The sequence below is a fragment of the Malaclemys terrapin genome, chromosome 9 (genome assembly GCF_027887155.1).
Source record: "Malaclemys terrapin pileata isolate rMalTer1 chromosome 9, rMalTer1.hap1, whole genome shotgun sequence".
Taxonomy (NCBI): domain Eukaryota; kingdom Metazoa; phylum Chordata; order Testudines; family Emydidae; genus Malaclemys; species Malaclemys terrapin.
In genome coordinates, this window is record NC_071513.1 from 3,716,040 (window position 1) to 3,743,238 (window position 27,199).

Below are 27,199 nucleotides of genomic sequence, written 5' to 3' on the forward strand. Positions count from 1 at the left end.
GAAGAAAAATCAATGTCATCAGGTTGGATTACAGCATGCCCGGTATTCCTCCCGATTTTTAAAAATCAACCCTGTACTCTCTTCTCAAGAGCATGGTGTCGCTAGAGAACGACGGGGAAGTTAGCATTCAGAAGGAACAAAATGCAAAAACCCACCACAAAATTAAAAAGGAAAATGAAAAAGAAGAGAGCCAATGCTACAAATAAATTGTGCGAAAGGCAGCACAGAGATTACAACAGGTGTTGCCAATTCGTTACGTTTTCCTGGAAAATTTAAACTGCTGTTACAGAGTAAGTTGAAGTCTTCCTGTAAAAAAAAAAAAAAAAAAAAAAAAATTTGCCTACAGAACGCAAAGTGGTTGCCCTACCATCAAGTACACCTGCAGTCGAGTTCTCCAACAGGTATTCCATAATGCAGATATTTATATTGTTTACCAATGTCCTTGGAAACTCAAGAGGAAGTGGAGTTTAAATACCAAAAGCTAAATGAGGTTTTTCCATAAGAATATTTAGCCACGCATATGGACTTGAAGCAGCAGCAGCACAATGGGGTCCTTACAACAACACATCATGCACACCACTGCAGCTCTTCGGAGTAGTATTAACAGCCTGGTCAAGAACACACACGCCAGGCTGCTTCCCCAAATCTCCCTGGCCTGAGATTTCTACGAAGTCCTAACACCAGAGAGCACATCAGGAGGGTACTATAGGGAGACCCTGATTATGTGGAGGGTGGGACTTGTGAACTGCTTGGAATGGGCACTGTTCTCACTCCTGGCTGCTGGGGTGGGCGGCACGGCAAGGGAACAGCGAATATGGTTGGAGGTTCCGGCAGCTGCTGTAATCGCCCCTGGGGACTAATTGACAGCTTAGAGCAGCCTTCAGTGCACTCTAATTTATGCCTGGGCTAGGATCAGGGAATTAAAACCACCTCCGTGCCATATGCTTTTGAGTTGCACTGTGTGATCCCAGGCCACAACCAAGATTCAGAGCCAAGAAATGGAACAATCTAGCACAGCACGTCCCAGTCCAACCGTGCCTGCATTAAAATTAAGTTTAACACAGACACACAGCGAAAGGGTTCTTTGATCTCAACTTCTAGATGAAAATCAAATTTTGTTATAACAGAACGTTTACGCATATGAGGCAAAAAGCTCATATTCCACACTCCCATATTCACCACCACACTGTACCAGCTCCCCCCAGCCTATATCACCCCTTTCCCCCGCCACCACACAACAGATTTCAGGGCCACGAATAGCTGGGTTGCTGCCTTTGACAACTGAGTGGGTTATTCACTGCTTATAAATCCTAACCTCATCACACTCGGATGACAAAAGATGACAATTCCTACAGCCACAAAGCCTGCAGCTGCTGACTCTGAATAAAATCCCAGATGTACAGTTTTCCTCTCCATAGTTAATTAAGTCAGTCCTCCACTGTAACAAAAATAATTAGCCCATTTTATTATAAGCAATACTGTACAAACCTCACTAGGTAAGCCATCTGCGGATGCTTGTGTGACCAATGGTTTCCACCCATCCTGTATTTGGAGGGACATCCCTTCTTTGATGCTAATGTACCGTAACCCACAGCAAATAAGGCACTAATAAAAAGCACCTGACCAAATAAAAAGTCTGTTTTAAGCAATAATCATGCCAGAGATCACACACGTGATATGAATGTGTTATTTTGCCCACTGAGTAAAATCTGTTGGGACACAGGCCTTAAAAGTGAGCTTTGACCTTTAATTTTTTCATACACGTCTTCATTTACCTTGAGATTTCTGTTGTATCCTTAGCATCACTTACCACAACACTATCTCCACTTGTTTGAATAATACACGCTACTTGATGAGCAAACAGCCTCAATTGTATGCAACTCCAGCTTGTATTGTTAGTCGCATCAATGTCATGCAAAAGGACCCCTTTTGAGGCCAGATTCTGATCTCCGTTATTGTCTTCAACAGAGTTACATCTGTGTAACTGAGACCAGGACCTAACCTTTGATGATAGCACATCACATAGGAATCCATCTAGTCAATAAAGTGCCAACCCCAACCTTTCACTTCCCGCCCTTCACAAATCTTGAGCAAACAGGCTTTTTGCCGGAAGTTTACCCATCCCAGGGGATTATGGCTTCAGATGATAGATTAGGAAGAGGAGGCGCAAACGAAGGTTAAAGATACTATTTCCATGGAAATATCCTTAGTATCACAATAGAAGGAAGATGGAAAAAGCAAAGTAATTTACATCCAATCTAGCAGGGAAAAGGCCTCTGAAGAGGATGCTTTTGCAATGAGTTTCCCAATGTGCAGTTAGTTAATTTTGAACATTTAATGCTTTAATTTTCAACAGCTCCACGTCAGCACTACCTGGTGAGGAGTCCGTTTAGAGTAGACGACAGGAGCTCACCAGATGGCGATCCTATCAAGGCTGCTGGGCTATTACAGTGGAAGAGTAGACTCTGCTGACATATTTTACAAATAACCGGATCCTTCTCTAATCCTCAGTCTCAGAAATCGTATCTCCCTTTGAGCCTGGCTTTTCTCAGTCGCGCAGAAAAGGCTTTCGTTGACACAAGACTTGGATTCAAATCCAAGTTCAGCTCCCAAAGGTCAGGGATATTCAGCTCAGCGACGAGCAGCAGGGAAAGGACAGCTCCTGTAACCCGCTGGTGAGTGTGTGACAGGAGCCGCTGTGCCCGAGCCACAGAGGACAGGACTCTGTTCCAGCCCCCAGCTACGGCGGCTTTGCTCTTTAGCTCGAACAGCTCAAGCTGTTAGCTCTGGATGTCCCTGGTGTATGCTGGCCAAGGTAGTGGAGATCACACAGGCACATTGGGTTTGTGGAAGCTGCTTTTTAATCAGAGGCAGCCTGTTGGCCCGATGAAAGAAAATCTCAGCTTTTAAGTGAGTTTCAAGCCCTTTTCCACATTCTTCCTGCCAGCCAGCCATGCTGCAGCTGCAAGAAACAGGGGACATTACGGCGGGTCAAGAGAAAGTGAGCCAAGAGTGGGGTTGAAAAGATTGATGATCTGGGGTACAGGAATGGAGAAAGAGGAGGTGTATGGAACTGGTGGCATGTGGGGTACATGGAAGCAGCTCTTTATCCCGGGAATTTCGTACAGCTTGCCAAAGGAGGAGGTAAATTTGAAAGAGCCCCTCCCACCCCACCCCGTCACTGGATTGGACCCCTCTCCCAGCTCAGCTGAAACAAAACTGAGACAGACACTTCCACTGTGACCAACACCGAGGACTTCAAAAACAGATCTGTCCTTATTTGAAGCAACAAGCTGCAAAACCACCACGCGAATGTGTCCCCACGCAAGGAGCACGACACTTCAGCTACGATGCACTTCAGCTAGGGGCGACATCTTCTGACGGAACAGAGGTCTATTCCCCTGCAAAAACAACAAGGAGTTCGGTGGCCCCTTAAAGACTAACAGATTTATTTGGGCATAAGCTTTCGTGGGTAAAAATGCATCTGAAGAAGTGAGGTTTTTGACCCACGAAAGCTTATGCCCAAATAAATCTGTTAGTCTTTAAGGGGCCACCGAACTCGTCGTTGTTTTTGTGGATACAGACTAACACGGCTACCCGCGGATACTACTCCCCTGCAGTGTTTTCCCATTGGACCATGGCGCAGCCCTCTCAATTCATGCTGAGGAAACTGTCTGGGGTGTCGTACTTCAATCCCATCGCTACCGTTTTGGTGTAACCTCCTGCATGGTGCCCTTTGTGGCAAGCTGGTCTCATCCTTGCCCATGACGTAGCAGCTGCCCCTCAGCCTCATTGATGAGCTGGCAACATAAGGGCTAATAACTGACCCTACCTGGGGGTAATAGGGCTTAACTGGAAAGCTCCTGAGGAGAAAGGAAGCTCTAGAAGAAGGGAGTTCCCGGGGAGCCTGAACTACGCAAAAGCAGGGAGGCCCAGGAGAGACCCAGAACAAGCAGGAGAAAGACTGCAGAGCTTTCCAGACAGCACAGAAGCCTGAGTGAGGCCTCACAGCTGAGGGAGCTGCTGGAGCCGATAGGATTTGTTTAGTGGGACATTTAAGTTTTGGCTGGATTCTGAAGAAAGAGCATTTAAATCCATGGTACACGTGCTCTTTTCAGGACGCTTTACTAAAGATCTACGGCTGCGAAACAGAGCATTTGGCTTCTCCGTGACTGGGCTCCATTGGTACGTCCCCGAGAGGGAAACTGAGGCAGGCCACCGCAGAGCCACACAAGTCTAAGGGGGTGTTGGAGAAGGAACGGTGCCCGTTCTATAACAAACGTAAACTCAAATTGCTAGCTGCATTTCACTGCAATATTGGTGGGGGGGTGGGGGTGGGGGTGGGGTTGAAATAGGGAAAGATTGATTTTTGAGTGTATTTATCAGGAAAGCTACTAAAGGAACCACACTAAAGAAGTGCCACATTTTCTCACAGCAGAGGTATCGAGAGGTACGCTCTCTCCTAGCAGCATGCCAGAGAGATGAAAGAGCCACTCTTGACCAGTGCTTAAACCTGGCATTTCACATTCAGTCCAAAATCACAAATGAGCCCCAAGCTCATCCCCCCTTGGAACAGTCAGTATCGTCATCATCAGGAGAGGCAACGTCCACCAGAGTTGGAGAATCAGACCCTTAGCAGAGATGGTTGAGAACCAGTGAGAACGCAGCTTCTCTCAGCCCTGCGGCAGGTAAGGAAACCAGCCAATGATTTGGGGGTTCTTTTTTATCAAGTTGACTCCCTGGTTTAAATATAATCCTAATTTGATTTCAAAGAAAGAAAAGTTTTCCCAAATAAATGCTCCTGGTGATACAGGTGTGGCAAGATGTGAGCCCGCCACATGCACACATACAGGCCAGGCTTTCAGCATAAGGAAATAGCGTTAGAAAAGAGGAGCTTTAAATAGTCTTGAAGACAATATACCAAACCACACTCTTCATTATACCCTTGTCCTCCTATTGACTGGCGTGGGTGTAGACGGGCACAGAATCCGGCCTCAGATAACTACAGCCCAATAGCTGCTGAGCAAACTGACGTGAATCCATCTGATGGAGTGTTTTAAAATGCTATCCTCGCTTCAGACAGTACCCACAAATATATTCCTCTTCACCTCTCCTTCCTCGTAGTTTTCATTCTCCCCTGTAGCATCAGCTACATCTAGTTGGTGTGACCGTGCACAAAATCCATTGAAGACACAGCGTGCTGCGTTCCAGGGCTGACCGATGTTTAAGCGGTAAGTGTTGGTTTGGCACGGCGAGCTTGCTACTTATTTCTTCCATTACTCTCACGTCCATCCCATATGCAGCACTGCCACAATCAGAGCCCGGAGATCCAGAGGGGATGCTTACACCTGAATGACAGTCGTCTTGCTAGCAATCAGTCAGGTGCCCAGTTCAGCGTTCATACAAATAAGCTGTCCAAACAGATAAAAGGGTAATTTAATGCCGGCTTTTAAAAGCTGTATCTGTACCAAAACACAGGTACCTTAGACTTCGCCAGGCTTGTAGACAGATGGTTACTCATATACTTTTGTCCCAGCATGCAACAAAAAGCACAATAATCCAATCATTAAGCAATGTTCATGGGTCTCCAGAAAACATTTTCTGGTGGCTGGATTTTTGCAAAAATGTAATTTCTTCTTGCACATAGCAGCAGATTGAATATCTCGCAGAACAGTAGATGACAAGACTCTCTGCAAAACTATATTCCCCAGTTAAAATTCATCACTGGCTAAAGCTCTGTTCTTCAGCTGACCTACATGACCACCAGCAAACTACAATCTCTTAAATCCAGCCGGTATTGCACACTAGCTGAACTTCACTGCTACCCTATAAATCTAACTCAGGCTGGAAGCTACAAGCATGTATGCATTACTTGGACTGCTAATAATCCTATGCAGAACTTCTGGTAATACCTCTAAAAATCTATTAACACAAAACGTTGTGCAAGACCATTAAAATTTCATGGTAAGCAAACCTCTGAAGGGAAAAAAAAAAAAAAAAAAAAGGAACCAGAGCTGCCACTTTCTTTTGTTTGATGGACACGGAGGTTTTCTTCCACCACCCTCTTTCTCCCACTTTAAAAAGGGCATTTATAGTATTGGAGGCAGCACTAGAACATAGGAAAGTGGGTGAGATGTACTCATTTACGACATCAACTGCATTTGGTCTTTTCATAATTCCTGGAAGGTAGAAACACATTGTGTTATTTCCCCAATGTAAGTGGCTGTGAAGCAAAAAAAAAAAAAATCTCATAAGAGACGTTATTTCTTACTGGACTCTTTTTTTTATTCCCAGGTATCTCTGCTATAAAACCTGTCAGCATAAAAGGTTCACTCTAAATACTGGTACAGTATATTGGGATACCCGCAAACACAACATACCAGCTCTGCGCCTCTCTGCCAATGCAGAGTACTGTTCAGGAAGAGAAAAGCTTTTTCTACTAAACCTGCTTTTAAATGAAATCCTTACAAATATTTACCTCAAACCATTTATACACAAACACGTACTGAGTCCGCAGTAGAGTTGCTATTTATTGCAGGGTAGCATCTCCAGGCCCCACAGAGATCAGCTTCTCGTTGTGCAAGGCACCGTGAAAACAAACAACGAGAGATCTTTCCCGTCCCAAACAGTTTACAAAGTAAATGGACCACAGACAACAATCTGCATGGACCAGACAGCCAATTGTCATGAGGCGACACAGACTTACTCAAGGTCACGTAACAGGTCAGTGGAAGAGCCAACTCCCTATACGGTGCCATGCCCAGCAGCCCACCCCATCTGCCCTACACAGTGCAGAACCAGAGGGAGAGATACCAGCGTTCCCGCGTGAAGAGCAGAACAGCTGTACCCTTAATTCAGTTGTCCTTGAACAATCGGAAAAGAAACGGTCTCTTTAGTTACATCATGGAGTCATTTGTGCAAACTCTAATAGCCTAATTTCTAGTCAAAACTACCTTTGTACCACATAGCATTAAACACCACATTCTGCATTTCACCAGTTTAACAGCTTCGCTGAAACGACTTATGTTTAGATGTCTGTGGCACGTCGAACAAAGCTGAAGACTCAACCGTAGTTTTCAACTCAAGAACCAGGAGTTAAAGGAACAGCGGGATATAGCTTGCTGAGGTCACAAGGATTTATTTCCGTGTGTTAAAGCTCAAAGTGTTTCTAGCTGAATCATTTCGCCATTAAATAATGTTACTTTTTGGCATCTCACTCAGCCACTGCGGGACAAATATGTCCTGCTGAGCTTCACACTTGTCTGCAGGTACGTTCACTGGGTGTGTCTACACCACAGGTGGGAATATGCTTCCCAGCTCAAGTCCGTAGGTTCGCGCCAGCTCTGCCTGAGCTAGCATGCTACAATAGCAGCGTAGCCGGGGGTAACACAAGCCACGGCTTGGACTAGCCACCTGACAAACCTGCCTGGTACATACTTGGGCTGCTGGCCCAAACTGGCCACACCATTATTTTTAGCACGCTAGCTCAAGCGGAATTCGCAGGTCTGTCTGCTCGTGCTGCAGAGCAGGTTCCCAGCTACCGCGTGGACAAACCGCGCGTTCTCACACGCTATGCAGACTGAACCCAGCACCAGGGTGTCTGTTACAGCTGTCCCCCTGCTGTTCTGTTTGTGCTGTGTGGCCGCCCCCCGGCCATGGAACTGACCGAAGTCACACCCTGGCCCCGCTCCTGGAAATGGCTTGTGCAGACTGACTGGAGCCATCGCTCTGCTCAGAGAGGGGGGGGCTTTTCGCTCCTTTGTCTAGCTTCTTGGTTCGGACCCGGCTCGGTGTAGGGTGCTCTGCCCAGGTATGCGAGACCTAAAGTGGCCACATAGCTGAGCATATGAGTTTCCCTGCCTTCTCTCCTCCCCTGGATTAAGGGGAACCAATCAAAGTTACTGGCGGGAAACTGCCTGAGTTTGCCCTTAAAACCAGACATTTTCTGATCAGACCCCCAGAGAAGGTCCTTGCTTTGCCACCTGGTCTGATCAGCTAGGGGTCTTTGGGGGGCCCTCTCCCCGCTCTCGTTTGTTATTGAGCGTAACCCCCGTTTTTAAACTCCCCTCCCACGAACGACGAATTTGTGCCTGGAGATCTCCTGATTATTGTAAGCGAATCGAGTCCTCTCTGCGTCCTCCGATGCTGAAACTGCAGTTCCTGCTGCTGCTTTGGGGATTGGTGAGGAAAAACCTCTTGCACACTCCCCTTGTTCTAGCTGCTGGCTTCCTTTCCCCAGCAGGCAAACCCAAGCTAACTCCTTGGTCTGTATCTGTAATCTGCTTCTAGCTCCGCAGCGCCCTTGCTGCTAGAAATAAGCCTGCTTGCAGCCACCACTAGTTAAACACCCCCTCGCCCCCCCGAAGCTGTATCCTGGGCACACACCACTCCGCCCTCTGGAACTACCCCTAGTATAAGGTGCACCCATTAGGTTAGATTTAGCCTTTAGTCTAGATAAATTGTAATTTCATTTTGCATAGCTGTGGTTAAGTTAGGTTTAGAAAATTGCTTGCATTGTACTCTGTAAGTTAGGCTTAAAGAATTGCTGCATTGTGTTTTGTTACTTGCTAATTTGTGTAGTCTTGGTTAAGTTAAATCATAGATAAGATTTTGCTGTGTTCTGTATAATTGTCTCTCTACTGTTTAAACTTGCAGCCTGTCTGCTCTCTCTCTCTTAATCCCTTTCCCCACGTGCTCACCCTGCTCCTACTGCTGCCAAACCTCAACTGTATTACTGAAGTCTAGCATAAACCCCATTGGTTTCCCTTTTCCTCTCTAACACCCCTCACATTTTACATTTACACCACTGTAACACATTTTTACCTAGAGTTGTTGGTTATTTAACACATTTTACCCATGACTGTTAATTGGTTATATGCTGCTGTGACACACCCCTTACATAGAAACTGTTAGCTACCTGTTACATTTATACTTCAGTGTTAACTGGTTACCAACTGTATTGTACCCCACTATTGAAACCCCCATCCTATTTACTAAAAGAAACCCCTCCCCAATTGTCTACCTTAACAAACCCCATACCCCTCACTATTAAATTTTCCCTGTTTTTGCATTTTCTTAATAAAGTTTATTTTACACCCCACCAGTGCAGTAGTTGTCCCCCAAGATCCCCTACCTGCTGGCAGGGTCACAGGGCAGGGGAACACACAGCTTTCCTGAAAGCGTACAAACCACAAAACCATTCCCTTCCCATATAGCCTGTGATGTCATGTAAGGAAAGAAACGAACGCTTCGGTTCTACTGTGAGCTGCGTGGGGGCAGATCCCTGCACCTGCTCAGCGCCCCAAAGTCAATGGCGCAGGATCGGGGCCTTAGTTACTTAGTGGCCTCTCTAGCAAGTGAGCCCACGACAAGTGAACGGTTGCCCCTTGTGTACTATTTCCAGGGAAAGGTGGAAAGTTATTTCATGCTGATTTCCAATGAAGTACAGAAAGCATTCTGAATAACATATTTGTTCACACCACATGAAGCGATCAGCCTTGGAATGGGCCAAGATGACTTCAGGGAATAGCTTTTCCCAGAAGCCTTTGCAAATAGATGACAAAAAAGGAAGATATCAAGAATGCATATATTAAGCTTCCCCATCCACAACTCCGCTTCAGCTGCAGCATTTAAAAACCCTGAAGTTTAGGTTTTCTACAGAGTTAAACTTTCCTCAGACTGTTGCCAAAATGATGTTTTCATGTTCAACTCCACAACAAAAGAGGTGATGTGGAAAACAGATTTCGAAGTTCTTTGGCTCTGATTTAAAAAACAACAACACTTTTTTCAGTAGCATTTGATGCCAGTAATCTTTGTCCCTAATGCAAGGGACAGTCTAGGAAGATGAAACAATGCTACAGTATTTCACCTCCAATCTTTGGATATTTAGACCACAGATCTCATCCAACAAATAGTATTGTATCCACTGTGTCTTAAAAGAGGAGTACAGTAGCTGTTTAATCTCGATGGGAAGCCTGACAATATTTGATTCACCTCTTACCAAATGGAAGAAATGAAGGACTGCTCTTCAAGCTACTCAGACTTCCAAGAGCATCAGAACCTAACAATCCTTTTGATTATGGGAAATTAAGAGCATTGCTACCAAGATCTCATGAAAGACATCTCTTACATAGCACTTTTATTGAGATGAGCAAGGCTGTTTAATGCTGCAATATTATCTCTCTGTTAGCTGCATATATTTAGTTCATATCACATCAAAAGTAGGATGAGCTGCTGGAAATAAAAAAAAAAGTCTGATTTGAGTCTCATCTTAATGAATCTTAGGACGTATCCAAGCACCTTGCTAATGATTTTTCGAGGCACTTTGGAATAAATGGAGATTTCACTCAAAGCGGTATACGTGCAAAACAGATATTTTAAATGAATCCCATCTTTAAAGTGTAAATTCTATGAAGACTCAAATTAGAAAAAAAAACACTAGACGTTTTCTAATTGGCATTAACTCCAGCAACACTGTTTCATAATATATACTATATACTGTCCAGAGATATATGGAGAGCGAGCGAGCGTGCAAGAAAACCGCAACATTTTGAGTTAAGGTTTACCAATGATCTTCTAAGCACTTCAAAAACAGCAACCAAAAAATATGAAATGTTCAACATAGGGGGTTTTATTGGGAAAGACATGGAGAAGGAATTATGTATGCGATGTTTTCTCCAGCATTATAAACTTACATACAAAAAAATATTGCTTTGGCTTCATAGTCTCCCATTACTGAGTGCAATTATCTTTCATTAATTTTACAGAGTGTTCATAGTGGAAATTAAATCATTTCTTCATGTCTACTTAAGAAGAACTTTACTAGGTTAATCATTCATAAATACCAGAGTCTGCTACATATTACTCATCACAAATATGATTCATTTCAATAATGCCTGAATAATTTGGTGCTGCCCTATTACTCTCAGAACACACTGTACAATTGCCAGCATCAGCAAATCAATCTACAAAATAATCAGCCCGCCGTGCCTGCTCCCTAAAGAGTCTTCCCCGACAATGGAGAGATCAGAACAACAAACAGCTCACTTCTTACATGACAAAGACGAAGCATCCCACCCAGCACACCTCTCCTATTGCTTTATCTTTACCAGACCCTGAAATCCCAATAGCCAATAGAAATAAGCCTGGGTGTCTTTTAAATCATGTGTATTCTTGGCTTCGACGAGCAGGCAGCTCACAATCACATTTTATAATTACAGAGTCAAATCCTTATTCAGGCAGGAATCCCATGGGAATTCCACCCCCATACACTTGGCTTAGGATGGAAACAGACCCACAGTGGCTCGAGGCAGAGTCCTAGGACAGGGGGTTTTTTGGTCTCACACAGATATGGGAGTCTTATATCTGACTCCATTTCCTCAAATGTCAATTCTTATTGCCATTTTATGATCTTGTATTTTAGCCTTTCAAGTATTAAAAAACAATGTACAAGGATAATTCCAAGCAAGGCAAAATAGCTTCACGGACTAACAGTGATCTCTAGTTAACAAAGCAAAGCAAAGACTACAACATTTATGTAGTTAAGTGGTTTGATAAGAAACTAGGCAGATTTCTGCATTTTGTCTTGTCAGAAAGAATTCCAGCCGTAGCGTGCAATAACTGCGTGACAGATCGGACATTGCAGAAATAAAGAAATGCAACTGAGGCTTTAATCAGAATGTTTCTGCAGCTGAAAGGATGTTCTCACACGGACTTTAGCAGCAGATTTTTATACTATTACTCATTAGTCATTTTAAGAAAGATTCCAGCAGCACCAATAACCTTCAGAGACATTAAACCAGATTATAACAATTTTACAATAAAAGGCCAAAATCTCAGAGATTTTGATTTCTTTTTCTTAAACAATCTCATTCAATGAAATTCTTTGACAATACCTAGAAAAATCATTAAAAAAGTAAACACTACAAAAAATCCTTCAAATGCAACCAAAGCCCAAGTTAAACCCTCTCCATAAAACTTTCCTAGCACAGACAAATTATAGGATACTTAAAGGAATACAACACAAATCACAAGACAACTGTATATTGAATTGTGCTGTATTATATAGGTAAAACCAATTTAGTTGTATCCGCAGTGCTAGAAGAAAGGTTCCATTCTTCAACGTAGCACTTTACTGAAAACAAGACTCCAAAGACAAGTTCTTTGGCAGTATTCAGTGGCCTTTTTAACCTGGCTCAAGGTAGCCTCGTTCTACCATTATAAAACCAAGTGATTTCAGAAAGCTCCACTCCCCGATTCGATTTCCTGCTGTAGGTTATTATTCCACTTTTGCGTACAGCTGCAATGATCTATATGAGTTAATTTGAGCTGATTCTGTACTGAAGTACTGTCTTTATTATTACAGTTGCTGGAGAAAGTAAATTAATGCAGAGGATTGCACACAGAGGCCTAATCCATTTGATGTAAATCAATGCCCTGCACATCTAAATTGCTCTGCTTTCCTTCAGAAAAGTACATTGAAGTGATTCATTAGGCATTGAACTGTTCACAAGTAACAGGCCAATTCTCTTAGGGATCCCAGTGCATCTCTGCTACTCAAATTTAAAAAGCAATCAAATCTACTAATAAGTCCTTTTTTCCCCACATTTACATCGGTGGAGAACATGATTCTTAACAATTCAGATTACATAAATGAGGGACAAATTAATCTCAGTTAATATACGTCAGAATTGACGCTTGAGTTGCGAAACTTAAAACTGCCCATCTTTTATCATAAAAATGTATCTCTTAGTGCTGCTCTTGAGTTCAAAGTACATTTCATAAACCAGTAACAGAGGCTGCCAAGTTCAGAACGTTGGCAAATTCTAAATATGGATTTGATGCAGAGTCTGCATGTATTTTGATCTTGTTTAAACTATCACTTATACCTGCATTTTAATATTTAAAATCCTAGCAAAGCACAGAATGGGATCCAAAACACAAAATAAAGTGTTTTAGTGCAACAATATTGTGAAGGAGTGTCTATGCTTCCACTTTAAAAGTACACATTTAATTTGCAAAACCAGCAACAGTATTTCAGATATTTGACCAGTCCAAGAATCTGAAATTACAAAATAAATTTAGAGTTAAAGTTTGTAATCAAGACCAGGGAGGTTAGCTCTAAGGACCCTACAATGGAATTAAGTTAACACTAATGAACAACCAGAGAATTTGTGTTTAAGGAAATAATTTCACCCTCAGAAGGCTAGTTATGACATGCCATATCAGCCCCATGGTCCCATAAGCTCAGCCAGGTCAGGCCTGGTCTGTAGTTGGATGGAGATCACCAAGGAAACCTAGATATTGCAGGAAGCAGAATTGGCCTTTCATTCATTACCCTCCCAGTACCCCACCAGTGCCCCAGCTGGAGCAGCTACCGTCAGACTGAGACACCGAACCAAAACCCACCTGGTCACGAAGAGATCCCAATAACTGAATTGGTACTCTTGTATGTGAGATCTTCACGGCATCTCTTCGAATATTTTGTTGTATTAATTAGAATGCAAATAAATATTAAGTCGGTTTTTGAGTTTCCCATGGTGCTTGTCTCAAGAACAGGCATGTCAAATTCCAATTTACAGCAGGACACTACATCTGCTTGCTTAAAAATTACTGTCATTTCAACTGGAGAACATACTGTTAAGTTTCCCCTCCTAGAAACATTTGATCATTGCTAACAGAACAGCTGACATGTTCCAGCCCAGAAACTGCTGCACTTAGGGTACGTCTTCACTACCTGCTGGATCGGCGGGTAGCAATTGATCTATTGGGGATCAACTTATCGTGTCTAGTGAAGACGCGATAAAATCGATCCCTGATCGCTCTGCCGTCGACTCCGGAAATCCACCGCGGTAAGAGGCGGAAGCGGAGTCGACAGCGGCACGGCAGCGGTCGACTCGCCGCCATCCTCACAGCCAGGTAAGTCGACCTAAAATACGCAACTTCAGCTACGCTATTCACATAGCTGAAGTTGTGTATATTAGGTCGACCCCCCCACCCCTCCCCCGTAATGCAGACCTAGCCTTAGTAATGACTGGGTGATCCAATATACTAAAACTCTATTACTGTGGAGTCCTTCTGGTTTAAAGGTGCTATATAAAATAAATACATTTACCTTAAAGTTATGTGTACCCACACAGGTGCGCCTTGTTCTTGTCTTCTCCATTTTTGTTTCCCTTCCGTGTGCCACTTCCCTTTTCCCTGTCTCCCCCGTTCTTTTCTCCTTTCTACCTATTGTTTTCTATAGTCAGAGATCACATAAGATACAAAGGAAAGACAGCTACTAAATCACATTCAATCCAGGGTCCAAAAAGTAACCAGACACCTATTGTCCAGAGGACGAACCCTACTAGCCAGGGATAGTTACAAGACATGATGGTGAGCAGACCCCAGAGCAATGCCCCGGCGAGAGAAACAGTCCTTGTCGAGCCTAATCTGGGAGCAGCAGCTTTGGTGAGACGGTGCCTAACATGAACCCTACGCAACCCTGCTCGACTTTTAGAAATACTTTTTGCCAGGACTGTGACCCCCAACCTCACCCCACTTAAAGCAGTAAGCCCAGCTTAAAGGCACCATCGCTGGTAATAATTTCTGCTGTTAGGCATTTGATACGTTTGGCACGTTCATTTCTACCCATCCCCCACCCCCCAGGTCCCAACACACAGCCTCACCACCACTATTTCGGACAGAGTGGCTCGTCTCTGACCCCCTACTTCTCCTACAGCTTCCCGGGAAGGGGCTTATACTGTGCACCCTCCCATCCCCCTAGGGAAAGAGAATCAAAGCTTAGCACTGATTTAGTGATACTGTTGGCCATATAGTCCTGTAGGCAGTCAGCTATCACGGCAATGAGCAAAATATAAATGCGACTTATTGTGAGTAAACAAGGCCCCCGAAACCTCAGTGGATTTGCTAGAGGTGTCTGTTTTACAGCTTTCTCCAGTCCAGATTGACTCCTATGAAGAGCATTCATCTTTCTATGCAAAATTGACATGAATTTTCTGCAGTACAATTGGTTCCAAGCCCATCTCCCAGGATGACAGGATATAGTGGCAGGCACATAACAGGACTCTTAGAAATACTCAAGCGTGCAATCACCCAGTTCTGTATTTTGATCCAAGACTGGTTAGCAAATGTAGCTTCTGCTGGCAACCTTCATCCTGGCATGGCTCTTTCATTTCAGGCGCTGCCAACTGTCCAAGCTGCAAAGACTCTGGCATCACCACAGAGAAACCCCCAAATATACAGAATTTAGGGTAGAGAGAGAGATGCCTTTCAAGACAGCATATGGGTTGACCTAGTCATTATCGAAAACAAGCATACTTCTATCTTAAAATATACACTTGGAACTTTGAGACAAGATTTTTCTGTCTCTAATGCAATTTCATATGCTGTAATGGAAAGTGATTCTCCCTCTCCCTCCCAAAAAATAAGAAAAAGGATTTGGTTGGTTGTAAAGGCAACCAAAACATCAGAACCTCCGATGGCTTCCACCCAGTGTCGCAGTAGTAAGGTGCTAGCGTCGGAGACTTTCTGAAATCCAGCACCTGCTAAAGCCGGGGAGTCTGATTACAGTTCAAGAAGTTTCCAATTGATAAACAGTGTAAAATTTTTTCCCATATAAAAGTTCAGGATTTCAGGTAGAATATGGCAAACTTATTTCTCGCTCCCCCTTTTTATTAGAAGTTCTAGAAGCTAAAGCAACTGGCCTTTCAGTTCCTTCCCATCTGGTATTGCATGTGATACTGCCTAGATCAGAGGCAATGCATCACACGCAAACAGCACCGACTAACTTTGCAGGTATCCGTTTCTGGATCTGCACAAATGCCCTGTTACATTATTCAGTCTAAACACAAGCGCTTTGTTTTTAACAACTGTGCCACTGGATTTATTACCGTAGACAAGCGAGGTAGATACTTTCCATAATAATTAGCCATGGCTGCAAAGGATCTCGATTCGGCGTCTCTCACGCACAGTTACTTTGGCCCCTGCTTCAGCTCTCTGTGCCAAAGGCTTTGAGACTTCCCCGATCGATCAAGTGACCCAAGTCAGGCAGGCAGTCATGACCTGGAAAAAGTACATTTCTCCCTTTCACCACAGATGCCAGGCAGCTCGGACAATCCCCGGACCACTCACAAACCGAGATATCTGAATCACTAGGAGAGAGCCCAGCCTCCCCTCACCCCCGGCCAGCTCTGAGAGGAGACTCGCAGCCACCACCTCCACTCCCAGCCATGCCCAAGACAGCAGCATCGCCTACACGGGAGGCAACAGGCTAGGGTGCCGGCATCCATCCCAAGAAAGGTGGTGCCAGGGTCCCGGTGCTGTGGGCTGGGAGTAGGGGCCCCGATGCTTCCTCCTGCCCCTGGGGAGCAGCAGCAGCAGGGTGAGGGCTGCAGCCCGGATACTGGGGCTTCCCATGGGGAACGTGGGCATCGGGGACCTGCCGGGATACATGGTACTTCCCCTCCTGCGCTCTCCAGGCTGCACTCTGCCCTAACACCAGGAGCCCAGGCTTGGCACATCTCAGCGCTTCCTTCCCTGGCTGCAGGCCCGCACACCTGCCTGCAGCCGGCTCTACCTTCTGTAAGTCATGCCCACAGAGCACCCTAAGCCCCATCATCTTCACCAGCACAGGACAGGTGCCCTGCTAGAGAGGGGTCCTCTCCCTGGGCCCCTTCCATTGGAAAACTCCGCTTGCACCCCTGCCAGTCCCAGCCAGATGCAACTCTGGGGAACGGAACAACAGCCCCTGCTTCAGCAGCGGCTCCACCTCACGGGAGCAGAAGGAAGCCGAGAGAAGCCCCTGTTCCTCCCCCATGCAGCCCAGCCACTGCAAGTCTATGGGGGAAGCGGTCAGAGACAGAAGCTTCAGCCCCTAGCTCCCCCAGCTGGCACGTTCTTGGGCGGGAAGAGAAAACGCTTGGAAAGAAGGGACCTCGGCGTCCCAGTCACAGAGGCCAACTGATGAAGGAACCTACAGGAGTGTCCTCACCCTGCTCCAGGAGCTGCAGGATTCCTGAGATAAGGGGATGGGGAGGGGCCAGTAGAGACAGGGGAAGAGGAAGCACCAGATAATACAGGGAGGGAGGTCAAGAAGGGAAGGAAGCACAGGGAACCTGGTACAGGGGGAGCGCAGAGCACCAGGGTCAGAGGGGAGCAGAGGATACAGAAAATGGCTGGGACCCAAAAGAAAGAACTCCCAAGATGAGAGACAAGCCATTCCCTGCCCCCTCCCACTATCCATCTTCCCCTCCTCCTTCCTCCCCCCCCCCCCCCCCCCCCCCCACGCACAGACACACACCAGCGTGCAGAGGGGGTGAAGAGAAAAGGAAAAAAGCCAAACTGAGCTGGGGAGCGAAGCCAAGTTTTTTTGGCTATGGAACCAGCTGTCACCAGTCAGCACCCTAGAAGCCAAAAGTAACTCACTGCCTTCATTATTCTAACTCCCCACCCCCCATCCCACCGCCCGTTCAGAAAACAGCCTCTTAGCTCAGGGCTTCCAGTGCCGGGACCAAGCCTGCTTCTTCCAAAAGAGAGGCCAGGCCAACATAGCCCTGCTCTGTGCCTTCAAGTCATCAGAGGTGGGCAAGGCGTTCCCCCTTCCACCCGACTTCACTAGGGCAGCTTGTAACCCATGTGCTGGGAATCCGACGTTCCCTGCCAGCTCCAGTCAGCCCGCAGCGTCGTGTTTATACGGGGAGGCGGGGGAAGCCCCAGTGTATTAAAAAAGCCGTATTCTCTCTCCCTCCCCACTGCAGCATTTCTGTGGTAAGACACAACTACTTTAGAATACCGCGGTCCTGCCACGAGCCAGCAAGGGGGTTCGGTGAGAGCAGGAGACGGGCCGGGAGGTGAGCGGCCATAGCAACGTACAAGCCGGGAGAAGGTTTGATACAGGGGCCGGGGGGGCAGGGATAGAGCAGCAGGCAGGAAATGGGCAGCGCTAGTTGGACAGAGGGCTGGTCGGGGAAAAGCACCTCCTAGGAGTGATGGTTTGGAAGGATTTCAGACACAGCCGCTGTTGGGAGAGGGCAGGGTCAATCAGGTGGAATCGAAGCTGAAGAGCTGGGGCTGCACAGGTGATGGGCCCAGCAGGAGCTGGGGAGAGGGGTTTCCAGTGGGGAAGCAAAGCGGGGCTGGAGGTGCCGCCGGGAGACTCCACCAAAAGTAGTTGGCGCAGGCCCAGAGGTCGAGCAGAGGAAGCGGCCCCCGACGAGGGTGACAGCCGACACTACGGTGGCAGGGCTTTGACCGAAGGCGGCCTTTGCAGGACACTGAACCGCTGCCATAGGGCTGCAGCGCTTGTGCCCTCAAACCGTTTCCCGCTGCGTTTCTGTGGTGACACAGTCTGTTAAATGCTCTGCAGTTTCCCTCCCCCTCTTCTGACTCCAGGCAGAGATACAGCTTTCTGTTTTCCCGTCAGGACTAATTCCATTATCAAGGAAATAATTTCCAAGATGATCCACATAAGCTCTAAAGCTCTCTTCATTTTCATTCAAATGAAAGTTCTCAGGTACACTACAGCCATTTTAATAGGCCTGTCTGGAACTTACTGTTTTCTTTCTTAGGGATCCAATTAACTAGGATTCTTCCAGGAACTAATCAGACCTCTTGTAGCTGATCTAACTGGATCAGACCTTTGTTGCTAAGTATTTGCTGCTGTGTCTTAGATAATTACAGAGCACCCATTTGGATTTTGGATCTCAACAAAACATTCAACTTTTGAACAAGGGAGAGACTGCCAAAGAGGGACACGTCAAGACAGTAATCTAACCAGCTGAGAAGCAAGCATACTTTTAGCAGTTTCTCAGCCCAGAACCCTCTTCTGACTAACTGAATACAGATGCAAACTAGAATATTAGTTGAAACAATGAGCAGTCATGTGTCCATTCCCAGGCATTTCTAGGAAATAAGAATACTGCCAGTTGCATTGGGCAAATTCAGACCAGATGTACACATGTGCAATACTATTAAAGTGAGAATCTCAGCTTTGTAAGTGTGTATCAGTCTTGTTAGCCACATACCACGTATCTGAACACTGATTTGGACTGCTGATTCCAATTTAGCCCATGTGTTTACACTGAGATTATTCACCATTACAACAGCAGTGCACTGGGCAAAGCACATACCTAATTATTATTAACACTTCTCTAGCTCCTCTCCAAATCTAAATTCAGAATGGAGCTATTCTGTCCAACAAGTTTTTATATTTACGTCTGATGTTGGTGCTCGGAGGTCAGCTAATCACTCATCAGCTGGTCACTGCAATAGCACCCAATAAATTAATGCAAGAGAATAAAATGGAGGATTTGAAGGGACTATTGTTTATTTAAAAGATCTCTCGTGTTCCTGTATTTTTAACCTTTAGAAGATACAGCCCAATTAACTGCTTATCAAGACATTATTTGAAAGAAGAACTGTAGCTATTAAGCAGGCTGGGGTAATGATTTTTTAAAATTACATAGCAACATCATTTAGAAGCTTTGTAAAGAACAGGCCTCTACTAACTGTAGTCGTATCAGAGCTTTGGGGGGATTTTGCCCCGCTCCCCCACCACTCAGCTGTGGCCTAATGGCTTGTGATCAATCACCACTCCGAAGTCACAGGTGATGCAGATGTACTGTACAGTTCTGCTGGATGGAGAATCCATCGTTCTGTTTTGAATGATCTAGTCATATACACATTCACAAGCCAGCTCGTGTTCCTGTTTTGAATTGGGGGGTTTTCAGTAATTCAGCAGGAACAACACAGGTGAGCTCAACCAAAACCCCATATGAAAAACACCCACCCTACGCTTTATGGGCAGGTGGGGGGATTAATATCCAGGCTCAGATCCAGATTATTAGTTGGCAGCTGAGCTCTGGCTCCATAAAGGGCAGGACCAAAACCCTGTAATATGGGACTAGTCTTTGGGGGCAGGGGTGAGTCAAGGGCAAGGAATCCCACGTCTCAATTAGAATTTTGCAGACTGGGCCCATTTCAATTAGAAGCTATTCAACAAAACTGGAGTGATCCCTTGTTGTATATTTCCATTGATGTTTCCCCCCCAAGAAGCAACACATATTTACAAAACAGGCAAAACAAATTCCATAAACGGATGGTTTGGAAGGTTCATGATCCCAATAGGACTCTGCAGCTAACCCAGTGGTAGATCCAGAGGAACTAATTCTTAATGTTAATGAGATTGAATGAAATGTAAAAGCAGTAGGGAAAACAAAGAATAAGAATCCTAACAGATAAAAGTCTTTTAAAAAGCCTCACCTTGGATACAGGAAGATTCTATGATTCTATAATGACGCTAATCATTTTTCTACTAGATGGCAGTGTAGCGTCACCCTGTATAAAACAAATTCTAAAAAGAAACTGCATTCTATTTCAAATGAATTTGTGCTTAGACTTGACTGCTCAGATAATGTGAAATATAACTGTACCCCCCGTTGCAAGGGCACCGGACATTAGTTTAATAGTGACATAAGACTTTAATTCTCTGAGAAATGAGAAGCCAAGATATGAAAGGAAAAAGACTCCACTATACCATATTCCAAGCCATACCGCGACATGTTCCAAGCTACAAATGTACAAGCTTTTTAATATGTCACAACTACCTAGGATATAATCAACAGATCTTTCACAATAGCTGAAACAGGCTGTCATTGTTTAGAATGAGAATAATTCCCCTGATCTCTTTAAAAGGAGATAACCCCATTGAAATATCAAAACTGCAATAGCTCACGTTCACAACTTCAGGACAAGGTACACGGATGAAGAAAATGTTAGACGTAACCAAAATTCTGAATGTAAATCCAAAATAAATGAAGTTAGAGCAGAAGGAGAACCCAAAGGATAGCAAGTAACACATTCAGTGATTAAAGTAGCCTGGCTTTGCATAGCACAGTGTTTATTTATGCTGAACTCAAGGCATATAAAAATGCTGCAGGTCACAAACATGCTGAAAATAGCATTATTTATGGTCTAGTTAGAGGCAGTGGCACCTTTATAAGAAGGCAGCTCAGTACACTAGGTCCATCTGCAATAAAGAGCAGCAAGAAGATCATTGGACTGATTTTAGACATGCTGAGCGGAGGGGCTCAGGACTTGAGGGGGAGGGAATCAGGTCCCATGTGGACATTAATAACAATGAGATTCTAATGATCAGGATCAGTAACTCGGACTTCCTATCAGGTATTCACGGAGATCTTTATAAGTGCCACAGCAAAATCTCATTTAAAACATTCATCTCACAGCAGAGTGATCCGGCAGGTTTTATTCTCGTCAGCAATTTACAGCAAGCTAAACTTGCTGCAGAATTCCCCCATCCAGTCAGTTTTAAACCGGTCGCGGAGCTCTACCTTAAACCCTATGCTTTATCCCACCCAAGCTCTCTCTGCAGTTGTAGGGTTGGCGTTTTGTCCTATTGTGTTCGGTTGTGACTGAGTGCTTGCCTAGTCGCAGCTGATCTGTGTACTTGGTACTAGATATCTGGTTGCATTAACACATCAAAGCAATCCAGGGAGCGTTATCTCGCTGTAGCTAGAATACAGGGCTGCCCATTCCTGATTGTAGCGCCCTGCAACAATGACAAATCTTTAAGACCAACAACTGTGCTTAACATTACAATGGCGTGGGCTCAAACTGGAAGCTATTGCTCAAAACACCGTGCACAGACAAAGCAAATTATGCTGAAAAAAATAGGATGACTCAGAGAAGCACTTTTTCTGGGCTCCCTGAAATTTGGGTCAGGCTGCAATAATAATGGCATTTAAACAGCCGAGACAAGTAGCTCTCTGCTCTTTGTGTTCAGTAGCTGTTCTGCTGCGGTAGCACACTGTGACAAGCCTGAGAAAGAAAAGCCTGGGATCCTTTCAGCTGGATAGAGGGATTGAGATCTGGTCTCTCTCTACACGCAGATATTGGGGGGCAGGAAAGAAGGGGGAAAAGTGAACCTAGGGTACAATCAGAGCTGGAGGCTCACAGATCTTTACGGTCCAGGGAGAAATTCCTTGGCACCCTCCCGGTGCTGGAAGGGGCACTGCTGAAAAACAGGCGGCCTTGCAGCCCATTTTTCGGGGGAGACTAGGGGCGGGGGGAGGCTTTGCATCCGCGGAGCGCCCCAGCACAGCGCAGCCTGCCCAGGCGCAAAGCCAGGCCAGGTGCAAGGCTGGGGGCCGGGGCTCACCTGGATGGTCTGCGCTTGACTTCTCTCTTGCTGTCCACCACGGCCGGGACGCAGTTGGTGAGCTCGGTCCAGTCGGCGTGCAATCCACAGCTCCAGCCGGTGGAGAAGCGGGAGAAGAGCCAGGTCTCCCGCTTGCCCGGCCGGTGGCAGGTGCATTTCTTCTGGCCGGCTTTGCACTCGCAGGGCTGCTCCAGCTGGATGTTGCGCACCAGGTGCCGGCCGAAGGTGGTGCCGCCCGTCTTCTGGATGTGCAGGAAGACGATCAGGTCGTCGCCCTTGATGTTGAAATCCACCCGCCGCAGCAGGTCGCGCCCGGAGAAGTTGAAGCGGGGCACGAAGCGGGCCGGGGTCTCGTCCTCCGCCCGGTAGGGGTCTGCCAGCGAGGGGCTGAAGGCGTGCAGCCGGAGCAGCTGGCACTCGGGGCCCGGGCACACGTACTGCAGCACCAGCACGGCGAAGAGGAAGAGCATCACCAGGGCCAGCAGCAGCTTGTTGGAGCGATCCTCCATGGCGAGCGCGGGGCGCCCGGCGCAGGCGGCGCTCACTGCCCGCGCCGGCAGCACCCCGGGGCGCCCTGCGCCCGCCGCCCAGCCCCGGCCGCCGCCTCCATCCGCCCGGCTCCCCGCCCGCCTTCCCGGCAGCCTCAGCAGCGCGGCGCCCTGCGCCCGGAGCCGGGAGCCTCCCTCCGCCGCCTCCGCCCCTGCAGCCGGGGAGCCGGGACCGCCCCTTGCCCCGGGAGATGCGGAGCCTGGGCAACGGGACCCTTCTCCCGGCTCCAGCCCGGCCCTGCAGCCCCCTCCCTTCCCCCGCCGCGCCCGGCCCGGCTCCTCCCCGCCCACCGCGGCTCCTCCCGCTCCGGCTCCAGCTCCGCCCCGAGCCCCGGCTCCGGCTTCCGAGCCCCGCTGCCGGGAGAGCGGTGCAAGGCCGGCGGGCTGCCCAGGGCCGGGCACGGCGGAGGGGGGCGAGCCCTGCGGGAGGGCTGCAAGTCCTGCCTTCTCCGGGCCCCATCTGCCCAGGCAGCCCCCAGCCGCGGGGCCCTGGAGGGGGACAGCGGGGCTCAGAACCGACCTGCGAAACGCCCCTGCCCCAGAGAGACCCTTTTCCCTCCCCCCACTCCTCGGCTCAGGGCCTCTTCCCAGCCCCCAGCGAGCCCAGTGCCTCCTTCTTCCCACCCTCTGCTGCTTTCCTCTCACCCGCCCAGCACCCCATGCCTCTGCCCTGCCAAGGTCCCAGTCCGGCTGGGCTCTGATTCAGATTTAAGTCCAAGCCTCCCCCCTGGCAATTAGTCTGAGTGGAGCAGGAACCCCTCTGGAGTCAGGCCCACAGAGCCTGCTAGGGGGTGGGTGGGTCACAGGCCAGCTCTGGGGGCCCACTGCTATCCCCCACTCCCATGGGGCTGTGCTTCCCAGCCCTTCCCTTCCAACAGCTGCCAGACCTCCTGGTTTAAAAACAGCTGCTCAGCGTTAACCCTTTATTTCCACCTGGCCTGCTCATCTGCAAGCAACAAACACAGACAGCGTTAACCCGTACGCCGTAAGGTGACGTCCTGAATCAGGGTAGCCAGAGAAACCCAGCTGGATTCTGCTTTCATAAGCCAGGGCAACAAGGGCTAAGCGGGGTCCCCGAGAATAGCAGTGGGGACGCTCCATTTATAACAATGTCATTCACTGGGAATAATGTCCTAGCTGGTCCCTGAAAGTAAAGTCCTGCTCTCCAGAATACCCTGGCATTGCGCACCCTGCCAGTGCATCCAACTATAGTGTGCATGAATCTCTCCCTGTGGTCAGCCAGGGCCTGCATAGCACAGGAGAAGTGCCTTTGTGGTTGATGTAGTCATGTGCTCTTTACAGAGAGCAAGCTGTCGGCACATAACTCCCATCGATAGCCCCTGCACAGTTTGGAAAGCCAGCAGTGATTTCAGGGGCATTTGTAATGCCAGCCATCTTTGGATACATCACAGTCCTGATCATCTCACAAACCTCTGCCGTCACTGATTTGCCAACTCCAAACTGGTTAGCTACTGACCGGTAGCATTCTGGGATAGCCAGCTTCCAGGTGGGTGTAGCTACCTGCTTCTGGACCGGTGTGGCTTCCCTCCTGGGGTGTGGTGGCATTGGAAGGCCGGGACAATCTGATCTCAAAGCTCGAGGAATGTATGATTCCTCATGTGAAACTTCTGTCATCCCAGGTCCACATGACAGTGTGCTCTCCTCAGCCTGTGCTCGTGGCCCTGCTCCAGAAGCGCTGAATAGCCTGGGTCAGATCTGGCACGTCAGTATTCCCCTCCAAGAGATGCCTTCAGCAGTTCAAAAACTGCTCCTGAAATATCCACCAGCGTCTCACAAATGATTCACCTTGAGTCCCAAAATAGGACTGAGAGCATGAGGTAGGGAAGTTCTTTCACCAGAGCAGGATCTGGGAGGGTAGGGACACAAAATGGCTCAACGGGGGTGGCTCACTTCTGGTCACCTCCCATGGGACGGCAGCCACAGACGCTGAAGTTCTGACTTGGGCCTGCATAGTGCAGAATGGACGTGCCAACGTGGCATCCACTGCAACATGAGTGTGCAAGCTCCGGCTTAGATGCTCACTTCCGACTACCTCTTCTGTCCTCACATCCCCAGGAAAAACACCGAGGACTCCAACTACCTCTCAATGTCTTTCTCCTTCTTTGCCCTCAGCCTCATCTCCCTGGGAGAGACTATCTTGGCTCCTCACTCCCATCTCTTCCTCCTACCAGAGAGAATCTCCTGCTGTCCCTTCCCCTTCTCCCGCTGCCATTCCCATCCCCATTGCTCCACAAATACTGTCTCTTATCCCTCATGCCTACCCCAGCTGCTCCACCAAAATCATCCCCCTAACTGCTGCTTCTCTACCTCCCCAAAGATGACATCCAACCTCCTCCCTGTGGCAGAGGGCCACTTTACCTGTTCCTTGTAATGCCTCTGAGATATCCCGTCACCAGTGCTCTGGAACAACCAAAGAAGCGATTTACCCTGGGGGATCCAAGTCCAGGTTTTAATTAAGCAGACCTCAGTGCATGCTGGGGCAAGCTGTGATGGAGCTCTGCAACGCTGGTATAAGGGATGAAGCTCCTACCTATGTACCTCACAATGGTGTCTCCATGCTTTGAATCAGTGAGCCTTCCCATAACCAGAGATTCCCTACTCCAAAGCCTGATTTACTCTCACTATAGCATCCACCATTTATCTAATGGCATTTGTATATTTTCACTATTACTGTCCATTCTGTTCATCCCACGTGCTAGCATTTTGTTCCCTTTTTTGAACCCTGCTGTGCAATGAGCAGAGGTTTTCACTGAATTGTGCACAATAACATCCAGGTTGTTTTTTCCCCCCAAGTGGTTCCAGTTAATTTAGAACCCAGTAATGTGTATTTTGTCTTTCAGCAGGTTTTGAAAGCTCTGTGTACAATTAAAGTGTTCTATAAACAAAAATAATAATAATAGGGACTCTGTGGATTTATCGCTGATTAAAATCTTTTGTATATTTATATGCAAATTATGTTCAGCCCTCAGGCTCCTGGCGTGGTGCCAATGAGGCTTACATGATGGTATGGTTGTGTTCCACTGCTCCGAGGGCATGCAGTGGTCACAGGGGGGAAAAAAAATCACCATTTACCATGCTATTTGCAGAACCATCTATCCTTAAAGTAGGAAGGCCCAGGATCAAGTCTAATGCCTTGGCATACCAAATCTCTCAGGAGTGACTGCTGTAGTCACACTTAATTACCAGGGAAACTGGGCCCCAGAAGTGACCTATGACAGAACTTTAAACTTAGGCCTGTGCTTGGAAGGTTTTTTGTTTCCCACAGACTTGTTTGTTTGTTTTGTTTTAAGCTGAGAATCATAAGGACCTCATCGATTCTGGCCACCTTCGGTTCTGCTGCAGTATTCAAGCCTGTGTATTCTTTGCTCTCACAACTTAATGGAAGGGACAGAGGTGATGACTCTCAAAAAAAGGTTTCTTCCCTCACTCATTCAAGGTAAATAGGTGATAAAAACAAAAAGCTGCCAGGTTTAAACCATCTGACAAACTCCCGTTCCCTGCTCAGTTTTCACTCTCTTGGTGCTTGTGATGTCTTAATTTCACTAGCTGGCTAATCAGCCTAGAGTTGAATTTCGGATATAAACAAGCAGGAAAAACAACTTTAAGAAAATCTACCAGACCTTTATCCACTATAAAGAAGGTGGGGAAAAGGGCACAAATCCTTTATCTGTTATTCACCTTCAAGTAATTTCACTATTTTCAAGCAGCATTCTGCAGAGATGTCTGTTTTTTTTAATCCTTGAGTGCCCTACCCAGTCTTTCCTGACTTTCCAGTTGTCTCTAATATTTTGAAAACATTTACACTCACGAGAATAGGCATTTTTGTCACAAAGATTCTAGGCATGACTCTATTGAGTTAATTTGTTTCTGTTTATGTCTCTCTCTCTCCAAAATGAATGAATTGCACCATGCAATGAAGACACGGTGCTCAGAAATTCAAGCTTTAAAATTATAAAGCCGTCGCCGCGCTTTATATTCATCACTCTCACACAGGAGTCTATACAAAAAAACCATTTGCTCTCCAGCTTTATTTATTTGGCTTTATGAAATAACAAAGATGTGTTCTGGGTTAAAACTGATCCTGAATGCTAATACAGGAGAATTAAAAGGCGGGAATAATGTAGGCCTAATGTCTGTACTAAATTAATATATACTATAAAAGACATGATGCATACTGGGTTGATGTTCCCAACAGAGCCATTATTTTGGAATGGGCTAAACAAACAATGATCATCCTTTCACTGATGACAGATAGTCTCCATTTCGCTGCCTTCTCACCCACGGTGGAGAGACGTGTCAAGAAAGGCACTGCTTCCCAGGCGACAACCAGGGGAGACACACGGCTCATTTAGGCATCAGCCCTCAGAGCTGAAGAAGTTAAATCTACCCCCGATTGGGTAACTGGGAAATAGAATTGGACTCTTGGGTTATACCGTAATGCGGTGCCGTACAA

General features: G+C 46.8%; 1 protein-coding gene across 1 annotated transcript in view; it reads right to left on the reverse strand.

Moving 5' to 3' along the window:
* Window positions 1–22,873, reverse strand: part of HS6ST2 (heparan sulfate 6-O-sulfotransferase 2) — a 222,050-nt gene extending 199,177 nt beyond the window's left edge. Inside the window, 2 exon segments of the mRNA XM_054040467.1 lie at window positions 22,178–22,748; window positions 22,751–22,873. Coding sequence (XP_053896442.1) covers window positions 22,178–22,748; window positions 22,751–22,787 — 608 coding nt within the window. The 5' untranslated portion in view covers window positions 22,788–22,873.
* Between the last annotated feature and the right edge of the window lie 4,326 nt (window positions 22,874–27,199).